General features: G+C 38.2%; 1 protein-coding gene and 1 long non-coding RNA gene across 21 annotated transcripts in view; one reads left to right on the top strand and one right to left on the bottom strand.

The window, feature by feature from the left end:
• Positions 1 to 602: 602 nt before the first annotated feature.
• Positions 603 to 20460, top strand: part of mapk8ip3 (mitogen-activated protein kinase 8 interacting protein 3) — a 25622-nt gene continuing 5764 nt past the window's right edge. For 2 of the 20 annotated variants that reach the window (XM_024271920.2, XM_024271929.2), the window contains exons 1-20: positions 603 to 1516; positions 6440 to 6560; positions 6742 to 6812; positions 7839 to 7930; positions 8593 to 8616; positions 10506 to 10656; positions 11446 to 11677; positions 11767 to 11857; positions 12098 to 12216; positions 12762 to 12773; positions 13811 to 13828; positions 14579 to 14636; positions 15001 to 15153; positions 15510 to 15564; positions 15712 to 15863; positions 15928 to 15984; positions 16060 to 16230; positions 16627 to 16753; positions 19600 to 19689; positions 19985 to 20140. In XM_024271920.2, coding sequence (XP_024127688.1) covers positions 1217 to 1516; positions 6440 to 6560; positions 6742 to 6812; positions 7839 to 7930; positions 8593 to 8616; positions 10506 to 10656; positions 11446 to 11677; positions 11767 to 11857; positions 12098 to 12216; positions 12762 to 12773; positions 13811 to 13828; positions 14579 to 14636; positions 15001 to 15153; positions 15510 to 15564; positions 15712 to 15863; positions 15928 to 15984; positions 16060 to 16230; positions 16627 to 16753; positions 19600 to 19689; positions 19985 to 20140 — 2250 coding nt within the window. In that variant the 5' untranslated portion in view covers positions 603 to 1216. Of the gene's footprint in view, positions 1517 to 6439; positions 6561 to 6741; positions 6813 to 7838; positions 7931 to 8592; positions 8617 to 10505; positions 10657 to 11445; positions 11678 to 11766; positions 11858 to 12097; positions 12217 to 12761; positions 12774 to 13810; positions 13829 to 14578; positions 14637 to 15000; positions 15154 to 15509; positions 15565 to 15711; positions 15864 to 15927; positions 15985 to 16059; positions 16231 to 16593; positions 16754 to 18499; positions 18551 to 19599; positions 19690 to 19984; positions 20141 to 20460 lie in introns of all 20 variants that reach the window. The other 18 variants (XM_036213317.1, XM_024271914.2, XM_024271913.2 and 15 more) reach the window with 18 other exon arrangements.
• On the bottom strand, positions 7471 to 11569 carry LOC118599069. Its single transcript, XR_004948350.1, has 2 exons — positions 11433 to 11569; positions 7471 to 8081 (listed from the first exon to the last, which is right to left on the bottom strand). It is a non-coding gene; the product is annotated as an uncharacterized LOC118599069 (long non-coding RNA).

The raw sequence follows: 20460 nt of genomic DNA on the forward strand, positions 1-20460 counted from the left end.
TATTAATGCTACTACAACTACTACTATTACTTCTTCTTCTTCTTCTACTACTACTACTACTACTACTACTAATAATAATATTGAAAAAATGAAAATGAAAGTTTAAAAGAAAAGAAACAGAAAATAACATATTTGTAATGAATTAAAACAACCCAAAATTATACATAAATGAAGAGCAAATAAGCATTAGGTTGAATAAATTGATAAATGATCTAAAAGTTTCATGGCTTCTTTAATTTCTTGTCTTTGAAGGGGCTGACACAAATAATTCAAATCATTTTCGAAAAACAACAAAAAAAAATAACTTTTTTAATTTATATTTTAATAAATCATTTGTGAATGGAAAATGTCCCTAAAACAACGAGATTGTTAAACAAAAACGGTATTATTTTGTCTTTATTAATGTAAGTAATGGGTGTATTCTGAGGGTTTTCGTTCACAAATTAAAGTATAGAAGAAAAATTCATTCAATTCACCACGTGGGGGCGCCCTGCGTCTACTGCTACTAACACATCACTGCGTAAACGCAGTTCAGACCGCACACTCGCGCCGGCACTCTGCGCAGGCGCACTGACGATGCGGACCAAGTGATTCAGACGTCGTGACGTCAGAGTCACCCAGCTGGCTCCTCCATCAGAACAGCAGGGAGAGCCTCTCCCAGAGGGAGACATCACCGTCCACGGCCGATCCTCCCCGGCAGCATCGGCAGGAAACGGATACAGTTATGGGAGCGGCGGTGTTTTAGAGGCTTCTGAGGCGCGGACTCAAGTCGCGGGTTTTTTAATTTTGTGTTTATTTTTTATATTTTTCGCCCCTCCCCTCCCTCCCTCCTGCTATGGCCGGGCTCCATGGCTGCCGCTGAGACAGGTGCAGCATCATCGTTCCTCGGCATGGACTCGGCCGCGGCCGAACCCCGGCCACTGCGCATCCACGTGAGCTCCACGGGAGGGGGGCGATAGAGTGGGCCGCGACGAGACCGGAGGACCTAAATCCAAACATTTATCAGCTTTTTTTCCCTATTGTCAAGGTTATGCACGCGCACTGCAGCGGCTGCTCCGACATGGCATTTCTGTGGTTCATCTGAGCCAGGACTGTGATTGAATACCACCCCCCCATTCCTCCCTGTTGGGCGGATTCAAACCCCCTGACAGCCTCGCCTTCCTGACCGGAAAAATCAGCCTCATCTGGACCAGAGGAGCCGGCTCCAGCTGCCAAGATGATGGAGATAGACGAGGTGGTGTACCAGGACGACTACGGCTCCGGCACCGTCATGTCGGAGCGGGTGTCGGGCCTGGCGAACAGCATCTACCGGGAGTTCGAGCGGCTGATCCGCAGCTACGACGAGGAGGTGGTGAAGGAGCTGATGCCGCTTGTGGTCAACGTGCTGGAAAACCTGGACGCGGTGCTGACGGAGAACCAGGAGCACGAGGTGGAGCTGGAGCTGCTCAAGGAGGACAACGAGCAGCTCATTACCCAGTATGAGAGGGAGAAAGCGCTGCGTAAACAGGCAGAGGAGGTGAGCCTTCATCCATCCATCCATCCATCCATCCATCCATCCATCCATCCATCCATCCATCCATCCATCCATCCATTCATCCATCCATCCACAGAACCATTTCTTTTAGGGGGCATTTGGGTTGCTGGAGCCTATCCCAGCAACTGTTGAGCCCATTGACTGTATAAGACAATTAGACTTTGGCTATGTCAGAATTTCTTCACTACTCGCTATATAGTGGACTATACAATGTGTTTGCTATGTTGTAGTGTTGTCCGAATCTACAATTCCAAAATCGTGCGTATGGTGAAAAATTGATGCTCACTCCGTTAGCGGACATAGACCATAATGCATTGCGGTCAAACTATTTTTGCAATAAAAACGTGTTTAAATGTAATTTTTTAATAAATCATCCACATTTTCATCATCAGAGCACAGTAGAGTCACAAATAGACGTCGTGAAATGCTCGTATTTATTCAATTTTCATTTTGTGAAATCGGTGACGTCATATCTGGCGTTTAGAAAAACGAAAGAAAAGTACTGAGCATGGTGTCAGAATTACTTTTAAAATCCAGGGCACTATATAGTCTTGCACTGTATAGTTGTTTAATATAGGGATTAGGGTGGGAATTCAGACATAGCCTAAGTGACTCCTCCCACCTTCCGTTCCAAACAGGAAGTACCCGCTGGTTCCAAGAAGCTAAAATCCTATAGACTTCTGTTGAGAAAAATGTAGTTAATACTCAGTCATTACATTTGTCAGACTACACATTCTTGCTCTGAAACATCTTTTTTAAACATGTTCTTGCTAATACTATATATATTTTTTCAGATTGTATCTGTAGTAAAAGTTATTCAAGTTATAAACTGGCCAATCAGATGGCTCAATTAAAGCATGTGGCAGCCGGAAGTAAGGCATTTTCTATGTGTGATGTCACACCTACTCAGTCCAGTTCTCATATACAGTCAATGGGTACACCTTTAACAGGTTACCAGTCTGTTGCAAGGCCACACACTCCCTCTCACATGCACACCTAGGGAGAATTTAAAATTATCAGTCAATCTATGAATAAAGTTTATGGACTGTGTCATGAAAAAGTAGTTCCTGGAGAAAACCCAAGCATGAACGAGGGTGACATACAAACTCTGCACAGAAAGGTCCCAGTAGGGGTTTGAACCAGGACCTTCTCACTGTACGGTTAGAGTGCCAAACACTAAACACCACCTTACAGCCATTTCAGTCAATAGCTGCTAATTAAAGTAGAACCTCAGTTTTTTTTTTTTTTTTACAGATATTTTATCATAAATTTACTCGTGAATTTCACAATAAGCTTGAAACTTTGCATGAAACTTAAATTCCAAGTTCGTTTGTGTCATTTACAGCAAAAGTCACTAAAATTGAGATCAACCTGTTTTTAACTAAAAAGCAAAGTAAAGAAAAAGTCAAAACTATGTGAAAATGTAAAAAAAATAAAAATAAAAAAAAAACAGGCAAACTTTGAACTAAGTATAATAGCGTTACAAGGATTAATTCCTTCACCTTAAATTTTGAAAGAAAACTTTACTAAATTAATAAATTGTAATATTTAAATCTACATCATTGCTAACAATCTCTGTATTTGGCAAACTCAATGACCTGTGCATCACTGTAACAGAAAATCAAACTTTAACTCTGGCTTTAAAAAAGTGCAACAACCTTCCTCATGATTAAATTCATGCTGGAGATGAAGTTGTTGGTAGTAAATGTATTTCCACAGGTCTTCAAATCGATTTTAACCAGTGGTTCCAGTTTTTAAAATGTGGCCTTTATAGTGGATGCAAACATATGCAAATACAGAAGTAAGGATATAGTTGCAATTCCCACAGATAGAAGGAGGAGGTTGAAGCTTTGCAGACATTTGCTGTTAATGAAACAGATGGAGAAATCCTACAATAATGCTCATCAACTGTAATCCGTTCATCCAAAGAAGCTTCTGCAATTCACCTGCAACTCAGCTATCAACAGCTTAGCTACACTTCTAGTGTTCTATACAGGTGTGCACGACAACTGAAGTTATCCATGTGTTTGACTTTAATGCAATCATAAAGGTGGTTTTAAATAAAATAACACATCACTCATAGATGCTTTATTACTTCTTTGCATAAATAAAAGGGTAATTTGTGCTCCACACTTTTTACGACTAAGTTAAAGTCCCACTCCGAGGATCTTTTGATCTAAGTGTTCCTGGTGTTATTTTAATAATGCAGTTTAAAAAAATAAATAAATAAAAATGTTGTTTTCTTGGACTTAGTTTCTGCACAGTAGTTTATTAGAAATTTGCTAGTTGTGGGCGGTATCGTTGGCACAGAGTAAACCTGCTCCCACTAGCTTACAGCCCCTCACAACCCCAATTTAACATTAGAGATGCAACAAAAATTGCGAGCGATGTTGTAGCTATCCAGCGGTACATTTTTAAGAGAAACGCCAGCTCCATTGAAGAAAACAAAGATGTTCACGGATCTATTTGTCTACAAATGGATACATCACAATGGAACATATAGAGAGCTTGTAGTTCATTCTGCGTATTTTTTACTCTTGTCTTTTTTTCTGCTCCTGATTCATTGTGATTTGTACAAAGAAATACTCAGAAATGTAATTTTAAGCTGAATTTTCTGTATTTATGTCCTCCATCATGAGACAAATACCCTAAGAGGATGTAAAAAAACCACAATTTTCATCAGAGTGAGTATTTAGGAACTTAAAAAAATAAGAAATATTATTCTTCTCTCTAGTCAGTGAAAGTTGTTGATATAAATTGATCTTCATCACCCAACGTGATGCTTTTTTTGCCCCGTTGTAAAAAAAGGGGAAAATTATGTTTTGTTTGTATTTTAACATATATTAACCTACAATTAGTCAGCTAGACGAGGCAGTTATTTTAATACAACATTGTATTTACATTGAATTAAAACACCCTGTAAAGTGTCTTACAAACATCCCATTAACATTTATGTTTTTACCTTTGCTTTACCTTAATTGGGGAATTTTTGGGGTTAAAAAAGCAAGAAAATATATTATGCTTACAGTTGTGATCTCTCAGTTGGTTTTCTGTAACAGATCTGAAGGGACAGCCTGCGCTGTGTCTGATCAACGCTGCATTTTTCCGCTTTCCCGTAGTACACAGTGGGGGATGGGACGTTGTTCTAATGGTTGCAGTCAAGGAAATCAATAGCCTACAGAGCACACTGAGGAAGCCTGGCACTGTAACCCGATTTGTTCTTACCAGACAGAGCAGAGCAGGCAGGGCGGGAAGACTTTGTCTAAGATTTGGGCTTCAACGAGAGCAAAATCCTAACAAATAAGAGACAGAACAAGCAAAATTTGGGACTTAAGCGTAACAACAAAGCTATTTCTCAGAAGAATCAGGAAGTTCAGGCTTAAAAACATCTCAAATTTCAAGGAGCCCGAACACAAAGCTCCTTTCTAGTTTAAATAAATCACATTATCTATGATCATGTTTGCATAGATTTACAAATTTATCAGCTTTTCTTGTCTGGACTAGTACCATCAAGCACTGCTAACTGCAGATTTCAGTGTTTCTTTTTTAAGAATGAATACAATATGAAATGTGGTCATGCCTCTGTTTTAACCCTTTAACACCCGAGGCGTCGCCTGTGACGCTTAAACGTCAAAAAATTAACATACTGTAACTTTTCTACTGTTACATTGATCATGTTAACGGTCAAAAAGTTACAGTATGTTAAATCAAAGAACATAAACTCTGGAACTCCGGTTTTAAAGGTTTAACTCAAAACCATGTACAACAGCAACATTAAGGATTCTGAACCTCATTTTCGCACTGTTGTCACGCTTATTTTCCCCCCAGCTTTCACAAATTATAAATAGCTGAAAGTGTGACTGCATTTAAGTCCAACCCACTTAGCCCTGATTTGTCGAATTCTCTCCATTCACTCATCTCAAGGATACTTTGTGAATTATTCATACTGGCACAAAGTGTACACAAAGCCCTCTATTGCACAAATATGCCTCCATGCATGAATAAAAGCTGCTATTGCAATAACGAAAAAAGGGTGTATATATATATATATATATATGTGTATTTTTAAAATCTATAATCCTATAACTTTTGGAGCGTTAGGATGAAAAGTTCTCCAGAGACACAAGAGGATAAGGCTGGAAAAGGCAGCTCAAAGAAGATTTAATTTGAAGGGCATCACTGCAGGGCATGTTAGTGGTCCAAAGGCGAAAGATGAAGGCTGGTATTTTGAGAAACTGAGGTCAGGAGCTCTTAATGCAGAATTCTATCCAGCATAACATTATTTCTGGATAGTAATTTTATTTACAAAAGGCTATTTTTTTGGTCAAAGTTTCTTATTTTAGTATATTTTACTTTCAAGTGTGCATATTTTGATAAAACATTCATAAAAATATGCAGCTTAGTGTGTGGTGTTTGGATTCTGCACACGCATTATTCAGCTCATCTTTTGACAGGGGTCATAGTTTTCCTTGTGTGTCCATGATATCATTGTGTGCGCTGCCTTGTGTGGCTTATATTTCTGCAGCCTGCTTCCAGTTTTAAGGTCTCCCTCTGCAGTCCCAGGATTACAGTATTAAGATTTGCAGACTTGCTGCATTAGAGGGAAAAAAAGGCGCCATTGTGAAAAGCTTTATGACAAAAATGAAAACAAGGAGAGTAGAAGATCTGTGTTTATTTATGCTTCATGACTGGATTTGAACAAAAAAAGTGTTGAGCATCTTAAACTGCGTCTTTAAATGTGAAATATCCCAAAAGAAGAATATTTTACAATTTTTGTGCAGTTAAATTTATTGCACACATGTGTCTTGACAAGTATAGTTGAAGTTTGCTTTTAAAATATAAATAAATCAACATGTTTAATTGTTTTAGCCACGTTTTAACATATTTATTTATTTTTTGTCTCAGAAATTTATTGAATTTGAGGATGCTCTGGAAGCGGAGAAGAAGGACCTGCAGATACAGGTGGAGTGTCTGGAGTTGCAAGGAAAACAGTTGGAGCTCAAGACAAAAAACTACTCAGACCAGAGTGAGTGGAAAGACCTTTTCTGATTAATTTACATATTATAAATCCTTTTGAATGTGCACACTATTTCTGTCCAGAGCCTAAGATTTTGAATTGTTTACTTTATTTTAGACCTTGACCTGTTAAAAAATCGTTTGCCAGAAAATAATGAGGCCAATCTTTCTTCCTTTCTGTTTTTTTGCAGTTACGCGACTAGAAGAAAGGGAGTCAGACCTGAAGAAAGAATACAACGCTCTTCACCAGCGCCACACTGAGGTGAGCAAATACTCTGAATACTGTGAGAGCTTCATACCTCACAACACCTTAGCATATCATGAGATCAGAAACAGTTTGAAGAGTAAAAATGGAACAAGTCAAGACTGGTATTTCTGAAATGTCTTTGTTTATGTTTTATAATGATTCTATCAACAAGCAATATTGTGTATAACATCCAATAAAAACTAACGCATGAGTCATTATATTAGCTCAGACTAGTATAGTCCAATTCAATCATTAAATCAGATCATGCAAATTTGGTTCAGTTTATATCTAACAGCTTATTTGAACCAAATCTAATTTTTTAAGGATAATGCTCTGAATCAGGGGCGGAGCTACGGAGGGGGCACACTTCACCCTTATATTATTGAATCAGCATAAGTCTCATTATTGACAAAGATAAGGAAATTATCAATACAAGCTTCTTTAAGCATTGGAACAATTACAAAAGCAATATTTTTAAATTATATAAAAGCAATAATGATAATTATAAAACTGTTAGAAATGTTTTTTTTTTATTCTTCAAGCATGCTGTTTTTGGATGCACAGCTGATTAAAAAGAATGAATTTGTGTGAAAGTTCATGAGGCAAGAACGGAGCCCTGAGGTACACCATGGCTGAAACCATTAGGAGTGCTGCTTTCGTGCTTTAAATTAGATTTTCTTTTCTTTTTTTTTTTTCTAAAAATGTTTTCTGTGTTATTTAGTTCTTCAACCAACAAAAAAAAACTTGACATAAAAAGGACGGAATCCTGCTCTATTGAAATTTATCTATTTGTATTTTTTTTGTATTTCATTATCATTTATTTTACCAGGAGGATCATTTGAGAACAAATTCTCATTTACAATGATGACCTGGTAAACCAACCTGGCAAGACCAAAAACGTCTCCATCAGATCTTTTTTTGTTTAATTATCCAGACTATAAATTCCTAACAGTTTTTTTAAAAAGATGCAAAATTGCTTTGTAGTTGGAGAACTCTCAGGTCGGGTGTTGTCTCATCAGTTCTCACTTTTCTCCATCTCAGATGATTCAGACGTACGTGGAGCACATAGAACGATCCAAACTGCAGCAGGCAGGGAGCAACAGCCAGTCAGAAGGTCCCGGCTGTGGACGAACGTGAGTGGCCGCTGTGGTGTCGCTGTCACCCATTAAGGCGTGATGATCAGAACCTTGTGCCGCTGTCTCAGTTTCACGTTGTTTTTCTGGGTGCATGCAGCTTTCAGTGTTCCATCACGCTCATCTTGTTGGTATCATAGGAACAGCTGGTCTGTGTCACGTGCAAGAAAATAGAGAAAACACAACAGGCACTATGAGCCCTGAGGAAAATTATTAGGAAAAAAATATAGTTTTGTCTGTTCGCATCACTAAGCTAAAGCCCCGCCCACAGGCAGACAGCAAAACCACCCGCAGGACATCTGGTGTAGCTTCTGTAAGTGAAAAACAGATTAGTCACATCCTGCATCGTGTTATGTAAATCCTAAATCACATTTAAACAATTCAGTCTGATGCACAAATCTTCCATAATCCACATTACTTAATTATTGCACGAGTCCTCTGTTACATTATTGAGTCTGTAAGACATTATAATATACATAATTAAAGCAAATTTCAGCAGGAACTCCCACTATGAAAAAAGAGCACAGACAAAAAAAAAGAAAAGTAGAAAACACTCAAAAATGTCCTGTAAAGAAAGTGTTTGAGGGTCACGGCATGCTGTGGTCTGTCTCTAACCAGTGTCTGTCTTGTCTGTCTTGCACTTCGTGCTGCTGTTTGCACAGTCAACGCCACACATGGAGGAAGAGGTAAATCTAGAACGGTTCCACGACTGCCCTCACCTCCCTTTCCCTGAGTTCTATTTTACTTTCAAACTGACATGCTTGAATTAAAAGTATTTCTCGATTTTTTTGTCTTAATGCTTTAAAAACATGAATATTTGGGTTTCTGTCGCCGTCTTTTCAGATTTGCTCCCTATTAAATTAATTTATTTTAGGACGTTCTGCACCAAAGAAAAAAGATAAATAGGTTATCTACTTAAAGGGTAGCCAAACAGGGAAGTTGGAGGCTGACTCCGCCCACAGCTGAAATTTAAAAATCCAGTCAGAGGGGTGGGGCTTGGGGGCTGAACTGTTATCATTACTGGAGCTGCAGATCATGACGTCAGACTTCTGAAACTTACATGGTTTGACCAATCACAAAATTCAACCTTAATACCTCAATTCAACCTATAGGGGGCAGCACGCAGATGTTTTTGGCCATATTTTCAAGAATTAAATAATTTTAATTTATCAAAAAACTGGCAATGACCATCAGACAGCACTTTTAAAGACCCATTTATAGAGGTCAACAGACAAAAAAAATGATTTAGGGTTTGGTTACCCTTTAAAAAAAGAGAGTTTGCAGAGAATATTAGATCTGTGTTTCTCCAAAAGAAAAAAAAACAAAAATAGCTACCCAATAAAAGCGAGTTAAAATGGTTGCACCTTGCTGACGATAACAGCAGGACAGAAGATGTTGGTTCTGTGAAAAAAATGACTAAATTAGGCACAGAAAATTTGGGTATATGAAGTCTGGAAATTTGGTTTTGTGAGTTAAGTTGAAGCAAGTAAAAAAAAAAAAGTTAAAAGAGCAGGAAAACAGGTTTTGTTCACAGCATTTTTCTAAACCTTTTAGGCAGTAAGCAACCTACTTTTGTAATTAGATAGCGATCAGGAAATAGCTGCAGCATCTGCTGTCCGGAAAGGTGTCGATAGTGCGGCTGCATCAATGCAGAATGCAGTTGGAATTGGGTTGGACACAAGCCACAGAAATGGAAATAGAGCACTAAAAAAAACCCCAAAAAAACCTAATCCTTAAAACAGGTAAATTTAAGTACATAGAAATATTGCTGCAAACATTATTTCTGGTTGCATATGAAATAAATAATTTGCATAATGTTTGCATATTCAGCAATTCAAATCAGATTTTACATTTATATAAACAGTGGATGAACTGACTGTTAATACAGTTGATGCTCTTTACACACGCACAAAAATGAACAAATATGGAAAAATAATAATAATGATGTTAGCAACTCTTAGCTGTTACTGTTGCATGTGACTGACTGCCTAAAGACTCGATTTATTTTGATATCCCGCAAGCTTCCCTCATCATCTGTTTGCCCTCATGACTAACAAGTTTTCACATATTGTCAAAAACACGAACAAATTGTGTTTTAACTGCTTGTTCATTCTGAGAAAAGTCGGTCATCTTAAACAAAACAAATCCATGCAATCACTTTAATTGCTGGCCAAAAAAAAAAAAAAAGACTTCCAGTGTGTAATCTGACATGAAATGAATTCAGTCCGTTTTACGATGGTTTTCCTGATTCCTCCTCTTTCTCCTTCATTTTTATGTGTGCTGGGTTGTCCATCCCTGTGCTTTTCCTGCCTTACTTGAATGTTATTTGTTCTTAAACAGCTGATTAAATCAAACTACAATCAAGTCTCATTTATGCTGCACTTTGACAGCTGCTTTCTGCTATAAAAATACATAAAATCCAATCAGCTGGACACTAAACAAGGCGGTTTGTGTAATATAATTCAGACAATATCAGGTGGATTGCTTGTTCTGCATGCAGCGAAAGAAGTCCTAAATATGATGGATATGAAGCCTGATTTTTTTCCTCCTCCCTCCTCTGTGTCTCCTGCGTCAGCAGCAAAGCGGAGCGCCCGCCTTCGTTGAGCCTGTACCCCAGCGGAGAGGGAATGGTACGTGGGGGTCTCGGGGGGGCTAGGATGGTGCCCGGGAAAGACATCTGGCAGGTCAGCGAGCTCGGCTGCGCAACATTCAGCTCTGCCTACCAGGTGGGACTGACAGCGGCCCTGTCCTCCTCCATCCAAACGAAGGGGACGTGAAAGAGGGAGGGGCTAGCACTGAAGCTACTAGCCACACCCACATGGACCACCTCCCCTCCCACGCCTGCTTGTGTCATTTTTGGCTTAATTTTTTGATAAATCTCCTTTGAAGTCACTCTTTATGCACAAAAAACAGAGTTTGACTCAAGCAAGCAGGGATCATATTTATGTTTTTCCTTAAATAGTTTTGTATTTGTGAAATTATTTGTGCGGTATTGTGCTTTTTTTGTGCTTATGCTTTTTTAATTTTATGACAGCATCAATTATATTATGCTGTTTATAAACAAAATGTTTTGAATATAAAAGTAAATAAATTTAACTATATGTTTTTTTTTAAATTAAGAATAAAAAGGCAACTTAAAAATTCAAAACATTTTTCCTCACAGTTTTGAACAATTAATTTTTTTATTTTTGTTCTGAACTTCAATCTTAAGCCCAAATAATGAAAGAAAATTAGCTTTCATTCCTCATTTGTTTATGTATAAGTGTGATATCAAGCATTTTAAACACTCATAAGCTCCCTACAAACATCAAAATGCAAACATTTATGCTTAAAAAGATATTTTTTTTGCATTTCATGTGCTCACAATTTAAATTTACACTTATTATGCTCCAATATTATCTGATATACTAGCATAAAAAATGCAGAGGTCACATCAGCTTCTGGGTTTGGGTCTCAGTGGTGTTCATTTATCCCCTCTGTCTGCTTTATCCGTGTCGCTCACCGCCACTCATCAGGAGGATGGATCCGAGTCTGACTCGGTGGCAGCGACACCCAGCAGCACCGGCAGCAAGTCCAACACACCCACCTCCTCTGTCCCCTCCGCCACGGTCACCCCTATCAACGAAGGGTTCCTGCTGCAGTCGGACTTTGACATGGCGCCTGCTGGGAACAGAAGGAAAAGCGGCAAGCGTTTAAGTCGGAACATGGAGGTGCAGGTTTCCCAGGAAACCAGGAATGTCAGCATTGGTGAGGAAATGCCACCAAATAAAATGGAAATTGAACTTATTTATTGAAATGTTTTATAGATATAAGACGTGTTTATAATGATATTCCAGGTATGGGGAGCAGTGACGAGTGGTCAGAGTTTCAGGAAATCATTGATTCCACTCCAGAGCTGGAACACACCGTGTATGGAGGAGGAAACAGGTAGATTTTCTTAGTGAAAAAAACACTTTTATTGCATTTTTAGTACTATTTTATTTTTTAAAGTTTATATTGACAAAGTTAATATCATGGGTTCTATATGCTCAAAACGTTTGGCCTTTATCCTAATCAGTAATTCCCAACACTAATAAAGATTTTCACTCCCATCAGGGCAAAACTTGCTTCTAGAAGCTTTTATTTTGATGGAACAACAACAGATTTGTTGCTTTTTGTGTGTTTCAGTCCCTGTCAGGGCATAGTCAATGAGGCTTTTGGCATCAACACCGACTCTCTGTACCATGAGATCAAAGACGCCAAATCGGACATCATCGGGGATGTGGACGCTGGCGCCGAACTGCTGGGTATGTGGAGGGCTTTAGCTTTGGCGAGCTCTTCCGGCTGTGGAATCAGACATTTGACACGCCAAAGTGGTGCAACATAAGGGCCGATGCGTTCATGCGTTGCAGCTTTTTTGCTCTTCTTTTTCTTGCAGACGGCAATCTTCATGTGAGGCTTCGGGAATGCTTCACTGCACTCTTGTTTTTTATTTGCATGGAAGGCTGCAAGGCTGCATCACTGCAAAGTCATTCCAGACAAAAAAATACTAGAAGCAGCTTCAACATACAGTCCAGCTCTTTTTATGTGACAGAAACATTTGATTCACACTTAAAAAGGGTTTCTCTCGTCTAAATATATTTATATTTTTATATTATTCTTGTTTTATGTTTGTATAGTTCTAGTAATTTTGTTTATTTTGGTTTGTTTTTATGAATATCAGTTTTACCACCCGGACTTTCTACGTATGCAGGAAGGGAAATTTGACCCGGTTTCAGTCCATCTGGTAACCTCTCACCCATTTCTTTTCTTTTTGTCCTCTTTTATGTGCTTCTGCCGGTGACACCCATAGGCGAGTTCTCAGGTGTGTATCTTTGCATTGGTGTTCTTTTCTTTATTCCCACAACTCTTTTACTCTCTCTTTGAAAACACTCCATTAAAAACAACTCAAACAATAATATAGTTCTGTATGGAGAGAATATCGACTCAATCTGATTTGTGGGTGCATAATTCTTGATTTGTGCATAAATAAGGATTTGAATACACACGCACAAATCCTGATTTATGCACAAATCAACAATTATGCACCTACAAATTGAGTATGTCTATATTCTCTCCATAGTTCTGTAAAAAAATGGCAACCTAATATAAATATATAGATTAATGAAGAACTTTATATTTTTAAATAAAAAATCAACCAGTTCTGTTAATCATTTTCAAGGTTTGTGGAAATTATGAAATTAATCAGTGAAAAAGGAGGTTTTTAGATTTGCAACCTCTTGATCTTGACGCAAATATGCATAAAGGCACGTTGGCTCCAAAATTATGTTGATTTGATTTATTTTTCATAGCTAGAAATACATTCAAATGTCTAGAGGTTAAATATTCATTTCATTTCATAAATGAAATGTTCCCTATTATGAGTCATACTAATTGGGAATCTTTCAAATATGTTGTCCCAAATTTTTCTTGGACATTTTTACGTTTTTAAGACATGCACGCCTAAGTGTATTTACATTTTTTTTATTAACTTAACAATTTTTTTGTACATATTTACGTCTCATTGACTCACAAGTAAAACTAAATTAAATAAATGTGGGGAGTTTTTGACGAGTCCTTGAAAGTTAACATCCCATCTTCTCCCTGGACAGGTCCATAAACAACAATGTGTTATTAAAGTTAAATAGTGTAATTTCCAGTTAATGGTGTTCTTGTGGCAGCCCATCATCATTGACTATCTTATATTAGCTAAAGAAAAAGCTGTTTTGTGAAAAACCAAATCTATTTTAAAGTATTGCACATTTTAGTTTTTCAATCTTCTCTCTCTTCTCACCCTTTTTCTCTAATCATCAACCTTCTTTCTTCTCATTTTCTCTACTTTCTTCTTATATGTGCCTCCAGTCCGTGATGATTTCTTCGGTAAGGCGCCTCATGCCTACTCGTCTTGTCTTTTTTAGTTTTTTATTCCCTGGCTGGTTGTTCTTCCCATTCACTGCTTCAGTGTCTGTTTTGCTCATATCCAGGATTTTTTTTATACTTTTTATTTTTTCTGTTGCCCTTTATGAAGTTTCACAAAGGGTTATGCTCTATTCTTTTGCCAATTTTTAAAAAAAAATTGAAAAAAATGAAAAACTTTTCAAGAGATGTTTAGTTTTGATCAAATTTACAACCTGATACAAAGAGCAAGTTCCATTAAAAATAATTCAGAGAAATAGAAATAGAAATGTTTTCATATTATATTATTTCATATCATAATATAAACCTTTGTGTTTTTGTAATCTAACCCTTCATCTGTTCATATTTGACATTATTCACTTGCTTTGAGAAAGTACTATGAGGCATTTTTTAGTATATATTTCTCTTTATGCTGTAATTTGGCCTGCACGGCTAAATGCTTGCTGCTTTTGTGAAAAATGTGCTGCTATTTTCCATTTATATGAAGACACAAATGAATGGATTCATAAGGATTTTCATTGTAAACTTCAGGTTTGTGGTCATGCAAATTCTAAAGTTAATGGTGTTTTTGTGTGCCCTCAAAAATAATAATAGATATTACAAAAATTAACTAAAAATTGAGGATATCTCTCAAATACATCGATATTTATTGTACAGACTAACATTAAAATGTTATTTAGTGACATTTGAAGTTTCTTGGTTGTAATGTTTCAGGGATGGGCAAGGAGGTGGAGAATCTTCTGACGGAGAACAAGCAGCTTCTAGAGACCAAGTAAGAGTCAAATGGGGAGATTATGTTTTCTATTTTTTATTTTTGATATCATTAAACAAGGAAGAACAGATGTCAGCTGATACTAAATAGATTTATCATTCTATCGTTATTTACTTTGGCAAAAAGTGAGCTTTTTAGACATGAAATTTTGTAACACTGAACATATTTGTTGAACAGCAAAGTCTTAGACATGATAGTCTGTTGTGATTTTGTTTCGTTGTTTCTGCTATATGATAAGTTGTTCATCAAAAGACTAACTTTCCTGGAAAGAAAAATTGACTCAGAACTGTTAATATGATTCATAGTTTCTAAAAGGTATCGACACTGTAAAAGTTTTTCAGCATGATATTCTGCTTCTCGACAGAAATGCTCTCAACATCGTGAAAAACGATCTTATCGCCAAAGTAGACGAGCTGTCAGGGGAGCAGGAGGTGCTGAGGGAGGAGCTGGAAGCCGTGCGGCAATCCAAGAACAAAGTTGATGCCAGAATCAAGGAGTTGGAGGAAGAAATTAAGAGGTAATGTCGTCGGGAAGTCAACGTTGATAAGATTTCCTGAATAAATTATGTATTAAACATAATTTAATGCAATGTGTGGTTGGAAAAAAGATACTTTCAGCACTATTGGGAAATAATACAAGTATTTTAATTACCCAAGATCCTTTTATCTAAGGAGCTTAAAGTAGCAGAATCAAACCTACTAATAACAAGTTTGTCACAAATGGTGAAGTTGTTAAAAATGATCCTCTATCCACATGTTTTGTTGTCTTAAGGAAGCCTTTTTGAGAACAATTACATCGTTTTATTTTTCTGGTTGCTCAAATTCCTACATTGTTTGAGCTCAGGTGAAATGTGCATTTCTGTTTTGGCTGCAGGTTAAAAGCAGAAGCTCTCGGAGCGTCTCGGGACTCCAAGGATGAAGGAGATGATGTAATTTTTCTACTTATTTATGTTGTCCAGGAATTTTTAAGTTGTCAAGAAGTATTTACGTTTTACTAGTCAGTTATGGTAGAAAAACATCTCAATACTAAATGGAACCAGCTTGACCTCAGCTCTGTTCTGTTTCTCTCTGATTAGTTTTCATCACCCATTCAAGACGGAGACATGACTATGACCCAGCGGCGCCGCTTTACCCGAGTGGAGATGGCCCGTGTGCTGATGGAGAGGAACCAGTACAAAGAGAGGCTGATGGAGCTCCAAGAGGCTGTTCGGTGGACAGAGATGATCAGGTAGAGCTACAGGATTTTTTTTTTTTTTTTTACTCCTGAAAACTTAAGTTTTATTTTCTTTCAGAGCATCCAGGGAAAGTCCGCCGATCCAGGAGAAAAAGAAGTCCACCATCTGGCAGTTGTGAGTTTAGTAATGTCTTAGGAGGATCGTTTTGAGCTAAAGAGGAACCAAAATCTGTTCTTTTCTGTCCCAAAGCTTTGCCCGCCTCTTCAGCTCATCCTCCAGCCCTCCGCCTGTGAAGCGGCCGTATTACAGCGTCAACATCCATTACAAGTCTCCGTCGCCGGCTGGATTTACGCAGCGACGCAGCCACACCATGTGCCAGATCTCCACCTCCAACCGCACCCTGGAGTTCTTCCCTGAAGAGTGAGCGGCTGCACAAAACAGCCTGTCGACTCCCAACTCTGCGCACTCTGAATGCCTGGTTGCTCGCTTGCTTTTTGCAGCATGCACAGTTATAAATACTGGATTGATTTTTCTTCTGAAATTAAAAAAAAAAGATTTACACATTTTAATCTCAGGGTTACAGAGTTTAAGCGTTTTAGTCCTAAAAAGATCTAAATAAATTAAACATTTCAGCATTTTTTTTTGAGACAGGGGATTTAGTTTTTCATGGGTGCCAATCTCTGCATTGCTGCAGCTCATCTTTCTCTGCTCTTCTCTGCTGCCGCCGGCTGGCCAGGCTGCTAACGCTTCGCTTTTCTGTCCCTTCCCTCTCGTTGCTTCCAGACTGGCCAGTAACGGTGTTGCGTCTCTCCTCAGTGACTCGGCACTGTTGGCCCGCCGAGAACAGCGGCGTGAGCAGTACAGGCAGGTGCGAGAGCACATGCGCCGCGATGATGGCATCATGCAGGCCTGCGGCTGGAGTGTGCCATCTCGCCTCAAACAGGTAACCCGGACGTTTACCAAGCGCCCCTTTCTGCCTCACAAAAATGTGTCACGACCCAGTGAAGCTTCCAGAGGGTAGCCGGTTAGCGAAGGAGGAGGTGATAGATATGAAGATTTTCAGATCTATTACAGAGAACCAGCCGATTCCAGCCTATTCCCAAAACAAAAGGATAACTAATTCACGTTCCAGTCTTGTACATCCTGGTAGAGTTTGTTTTATATGGAAGACAACAAACCATTTAAGGTCTGATGTTTGATTTATCAGATAAAATATGTTAATTCAATGTTATTCTCTGTTTAAAGTCCCTCTCTAATCATCTTTTGGTCTATTTTCAAAGCACTCCCAGTGGTCTTTTAAGAATGATTCTGCTGTTTTTAGCCAAAATTTGAAAAATGTCGGTTTTTAGGACATAGTTTCTGCAGAGTGACTGTTTGCACGGAAGTAAGCCTCTGCTTATTTCCCATGATCCCTTTGTTTACAGTCTCTCCTGCTACAGCCACTGACGACCAAGTAACATTAGCGGTGCAATAAAAATGGCGAGCAATGTTAGAGCTGTCCACCCGTACAGTTTTGATCCCTCAGATCAAAACTGTACTATTGGATTAATCAGAATGGAGCGGAGCTGGCAGACTTTGGCCCGCCCATTTCTGTTTCTACCTCAAAACTGACAATTTTTTAACACAGTTTTTGTCTGCTACAGATTCAGAACAATTTGAATAATTAAATACTTAAAGTTTTAATACTTTTAAGTTTTCCTTAAAAATGAAATTATGTGGAATAAACCACATTTTTGATATGTTTCTGTTACATTGATGTCACCATTCGTTCTAATGGGTTAAGCTTAAATTCTTTTATATACTTTATGTAATGCTACAAAAACTTGTAAAAAAACCACCAAAATAAAAAATTCTTTTAGAGAGGGTCTTTTCACAAAGGTTGTGGTTTTTATTAAACTCACTCTGATGAAAATTGTGTTTTTTTATGTTTTATCTTTTTCTTCTGGTATTTTTCTCATGATGAAGCACAAAGGATATTAAGAAAAATAAGTTCAAAAATAAGTTTAGTATTTTTTCTATTCAAATGGTGGTGAACTAGGAGCAGACAAAAAAATGAAACTAGAAAAAGCTTGTACTAGTGACGTTGAAGCTATAACAACAAGCCACAAGCTCCCTTTCCCACCCTATTCTGATGGATCCACTTGCAGACAAATGGATCTATGCACGTCTTTATTTTCCTCGTCTGAGCTGGAATCTGGCTCAAAACTGAAGGACTGGATGCCTCTGCTATTGCTCGCCATTTTTGCTGAGCTGCTAATGTCAAGTTAGGGTTGTCAGGGGCAGTATATGGATGTAAATAGATCAAAAGATGATTGGAGAGGAACTTTAAAGGTAATTAAAGCAACATTATTTTGTTAATTTAATTATCCTCAGCACAAACATATATCCAAAGTGCATTTATAATTAATAATGTAGAAATAGCGCTTTATAGTTCAAACAAATAGAAAACCTTTTAATGGAAAAATGACTTGTAGCATGTTTTTTAAGAAAAGCTGTTATAATATAATGAGCATTAAAACCAGAAAGATGAGCTAAACTGTTTGATTTAGTCACACTTTAGTTTTAATAATGATCTTGATTTCACATCAACCACTGTTAGCTTCGGCTGGAGCTACGGTTAGCCGTGCGGCTTTAAGGCCAGGGGGCAGAGTGTTGGTAGGCAGGCGGTTCTAATTCTGGTCTCCCACAGACTGGTGGTCAGATGGACAGCGCTCAGGACAGCCCACTGAAGAGACAACAGGCAAGTGAGACCGACAGAGTGTCAGCATGCGCCCACGTGGCTCCCCCTTCCTTTTAACCTTCGACCTAAAGCTCTGACCCCTGCAGAGGCAGCCAGCTGAAACCCAGGGATGAGCAAACAGTTATAGGGAGTTTAGATCAATTTCACCTTCGCAAAATGCATGATGATTTCTATAGATCTGCAGTCATGATGTGAGTCAGGAACACTATTAATGAACATAAATTCCTCCTGTGCAGGTGATCCCTGATGCTCCTTTTTCCTATGTTTGCAGCCTTTTAACCTCTAACCTCTGTCAGTCTCAACCTGCCCTGCTTGACTCATAGAGACATCTCCTAACCTCCTTTTTCTCCTGGTCATCTTAAAGGGAAAACATCTTAAAGGGAAAACTCTCTCTCTTTAGAACCTTTTCTGTCCTTCAGGGGAACTGGACTTTAAAAGTTGGATGAAGAAGACGTGTCACTAAAAAAAACAGCACATAAACAACCAGAATTCCCCATCAGGAGGAGTTAGAGCTGAAGAAACCACTTGGATGAGCAGCCAAACGTCTTCTAGATCAAGCATCGAAGTCCAGTTGCCCTCAAGAACAGAGAAAGGATAACGTCATGGATGACTGAGAATCATCACAGATGTTTTCAGCTTTCATAGATTTGTAGTATTAAAAGTAATAACAGGACAAAATGGAAAAATCACTGATTTTAGTAGATTTATTTCAGTCTTAATTCTAATTTTCTGCATATAAATAAGCTTTTCTTGATTATTGAGTCTCAAGTCTGTGAGGAGCAAAAAAACAATCCTTAGGGAGTTTTATCATCTAAACAAACACCAAGACAGCTGTTTCTTATCTGTGATATTTCTCACTCTTACTGTTAATATTTTTCCACCGGTGACTGTTGATGGAAACAGTGGATTTTTCCCTAATAATTCCTGTTTTTGGGTGTTGCCTTTGCAAACTAGTTTTTGCTCAGTTGAAGGAGAGAAAATTTAATGGAAAAAGACCACAACATTCATACTTATCTTTGCTCGTGACCATTCATCACTTGTGCTTTTAGACCACCAATGACAAAGAGGATAACCGCATGAAGAATGTTCCTGTCCCGGTGTACTGTCGCCCCCTAGTGGAGAAAGATCCCAACAGGAAGGTACAGAATTTCCTCTATAACAATTTTTTTTTCATTCACACACAACAAACATTATTTGAAAATTAAAAATGTGTTTTACTTTCCAAGTCTGATGCGAAAAATAAATACATTAAATTAAGTTAAAAATAAAATCTTAATTAAACTAATAAACTTCTTCTGAAAATTGTGTTTTTAACAAACACCTCAATCTCTAAAATACATCGTGACCGTCACAGTAAAATAAGAGGCAAGAGTTGATTGAGACCTAAAAGGATGTCTAGTGATTATTTTTCCTTTTTTTTGCACTGGCTTGTAGTTGTGGTGTGCAGCAGGGGTGGACTTGACCGGTTGGAGGGCCAGCAGTCCTGGGATGGGATCTGCCAAATCCCTGTCAGGCAGCAGTGACCCCCTGCAGGCTGACGAGGATGCATCCGACAAGAAGAACAACCACACGTCCCCCGAAAAGAAAAAGGTGATGAGGAAGCCCCTCTGTATAGAAACTTTTTTTGACTTCCTTAGATCAGAGTGAATTTCAGAGCCTGCAATTTCCAGATGAATCCTAAAATTATCAGGATCAGTTAAAACTGTGGGATAAGCATTCAGTAAGGTGTGGGCAAAAAAACAAAATATGCACGGTGGGGAAACCCTATTAATAATGCACAACCTGTAAACACATATCCATTAGTCAACTAAGGACTCCAAATGTCAGGAAGAACTTCAGCTGATGGGCTATTAGGGCTGGGAATCACTGGGTACCTTACGATACGATTCAATACACGATACATGGCTCAC

The sequence above is a fragment of the Oryzias melastigma genome, linkage group LG8 (genome assembly GCF_002922805.2).
Source record: "Oryzias melastigma strain HK-1 linkage group LG8, ASM292280v2, whole genome shotgun sequence".
Classification (NCBI taxonomy): domain Eukaryota; kingdom Metazoa; phylum Chordata; class Actinopteri; order Beloniformes; family Adrianichthyidae; genus Oryzias; species Oryzias melastigma.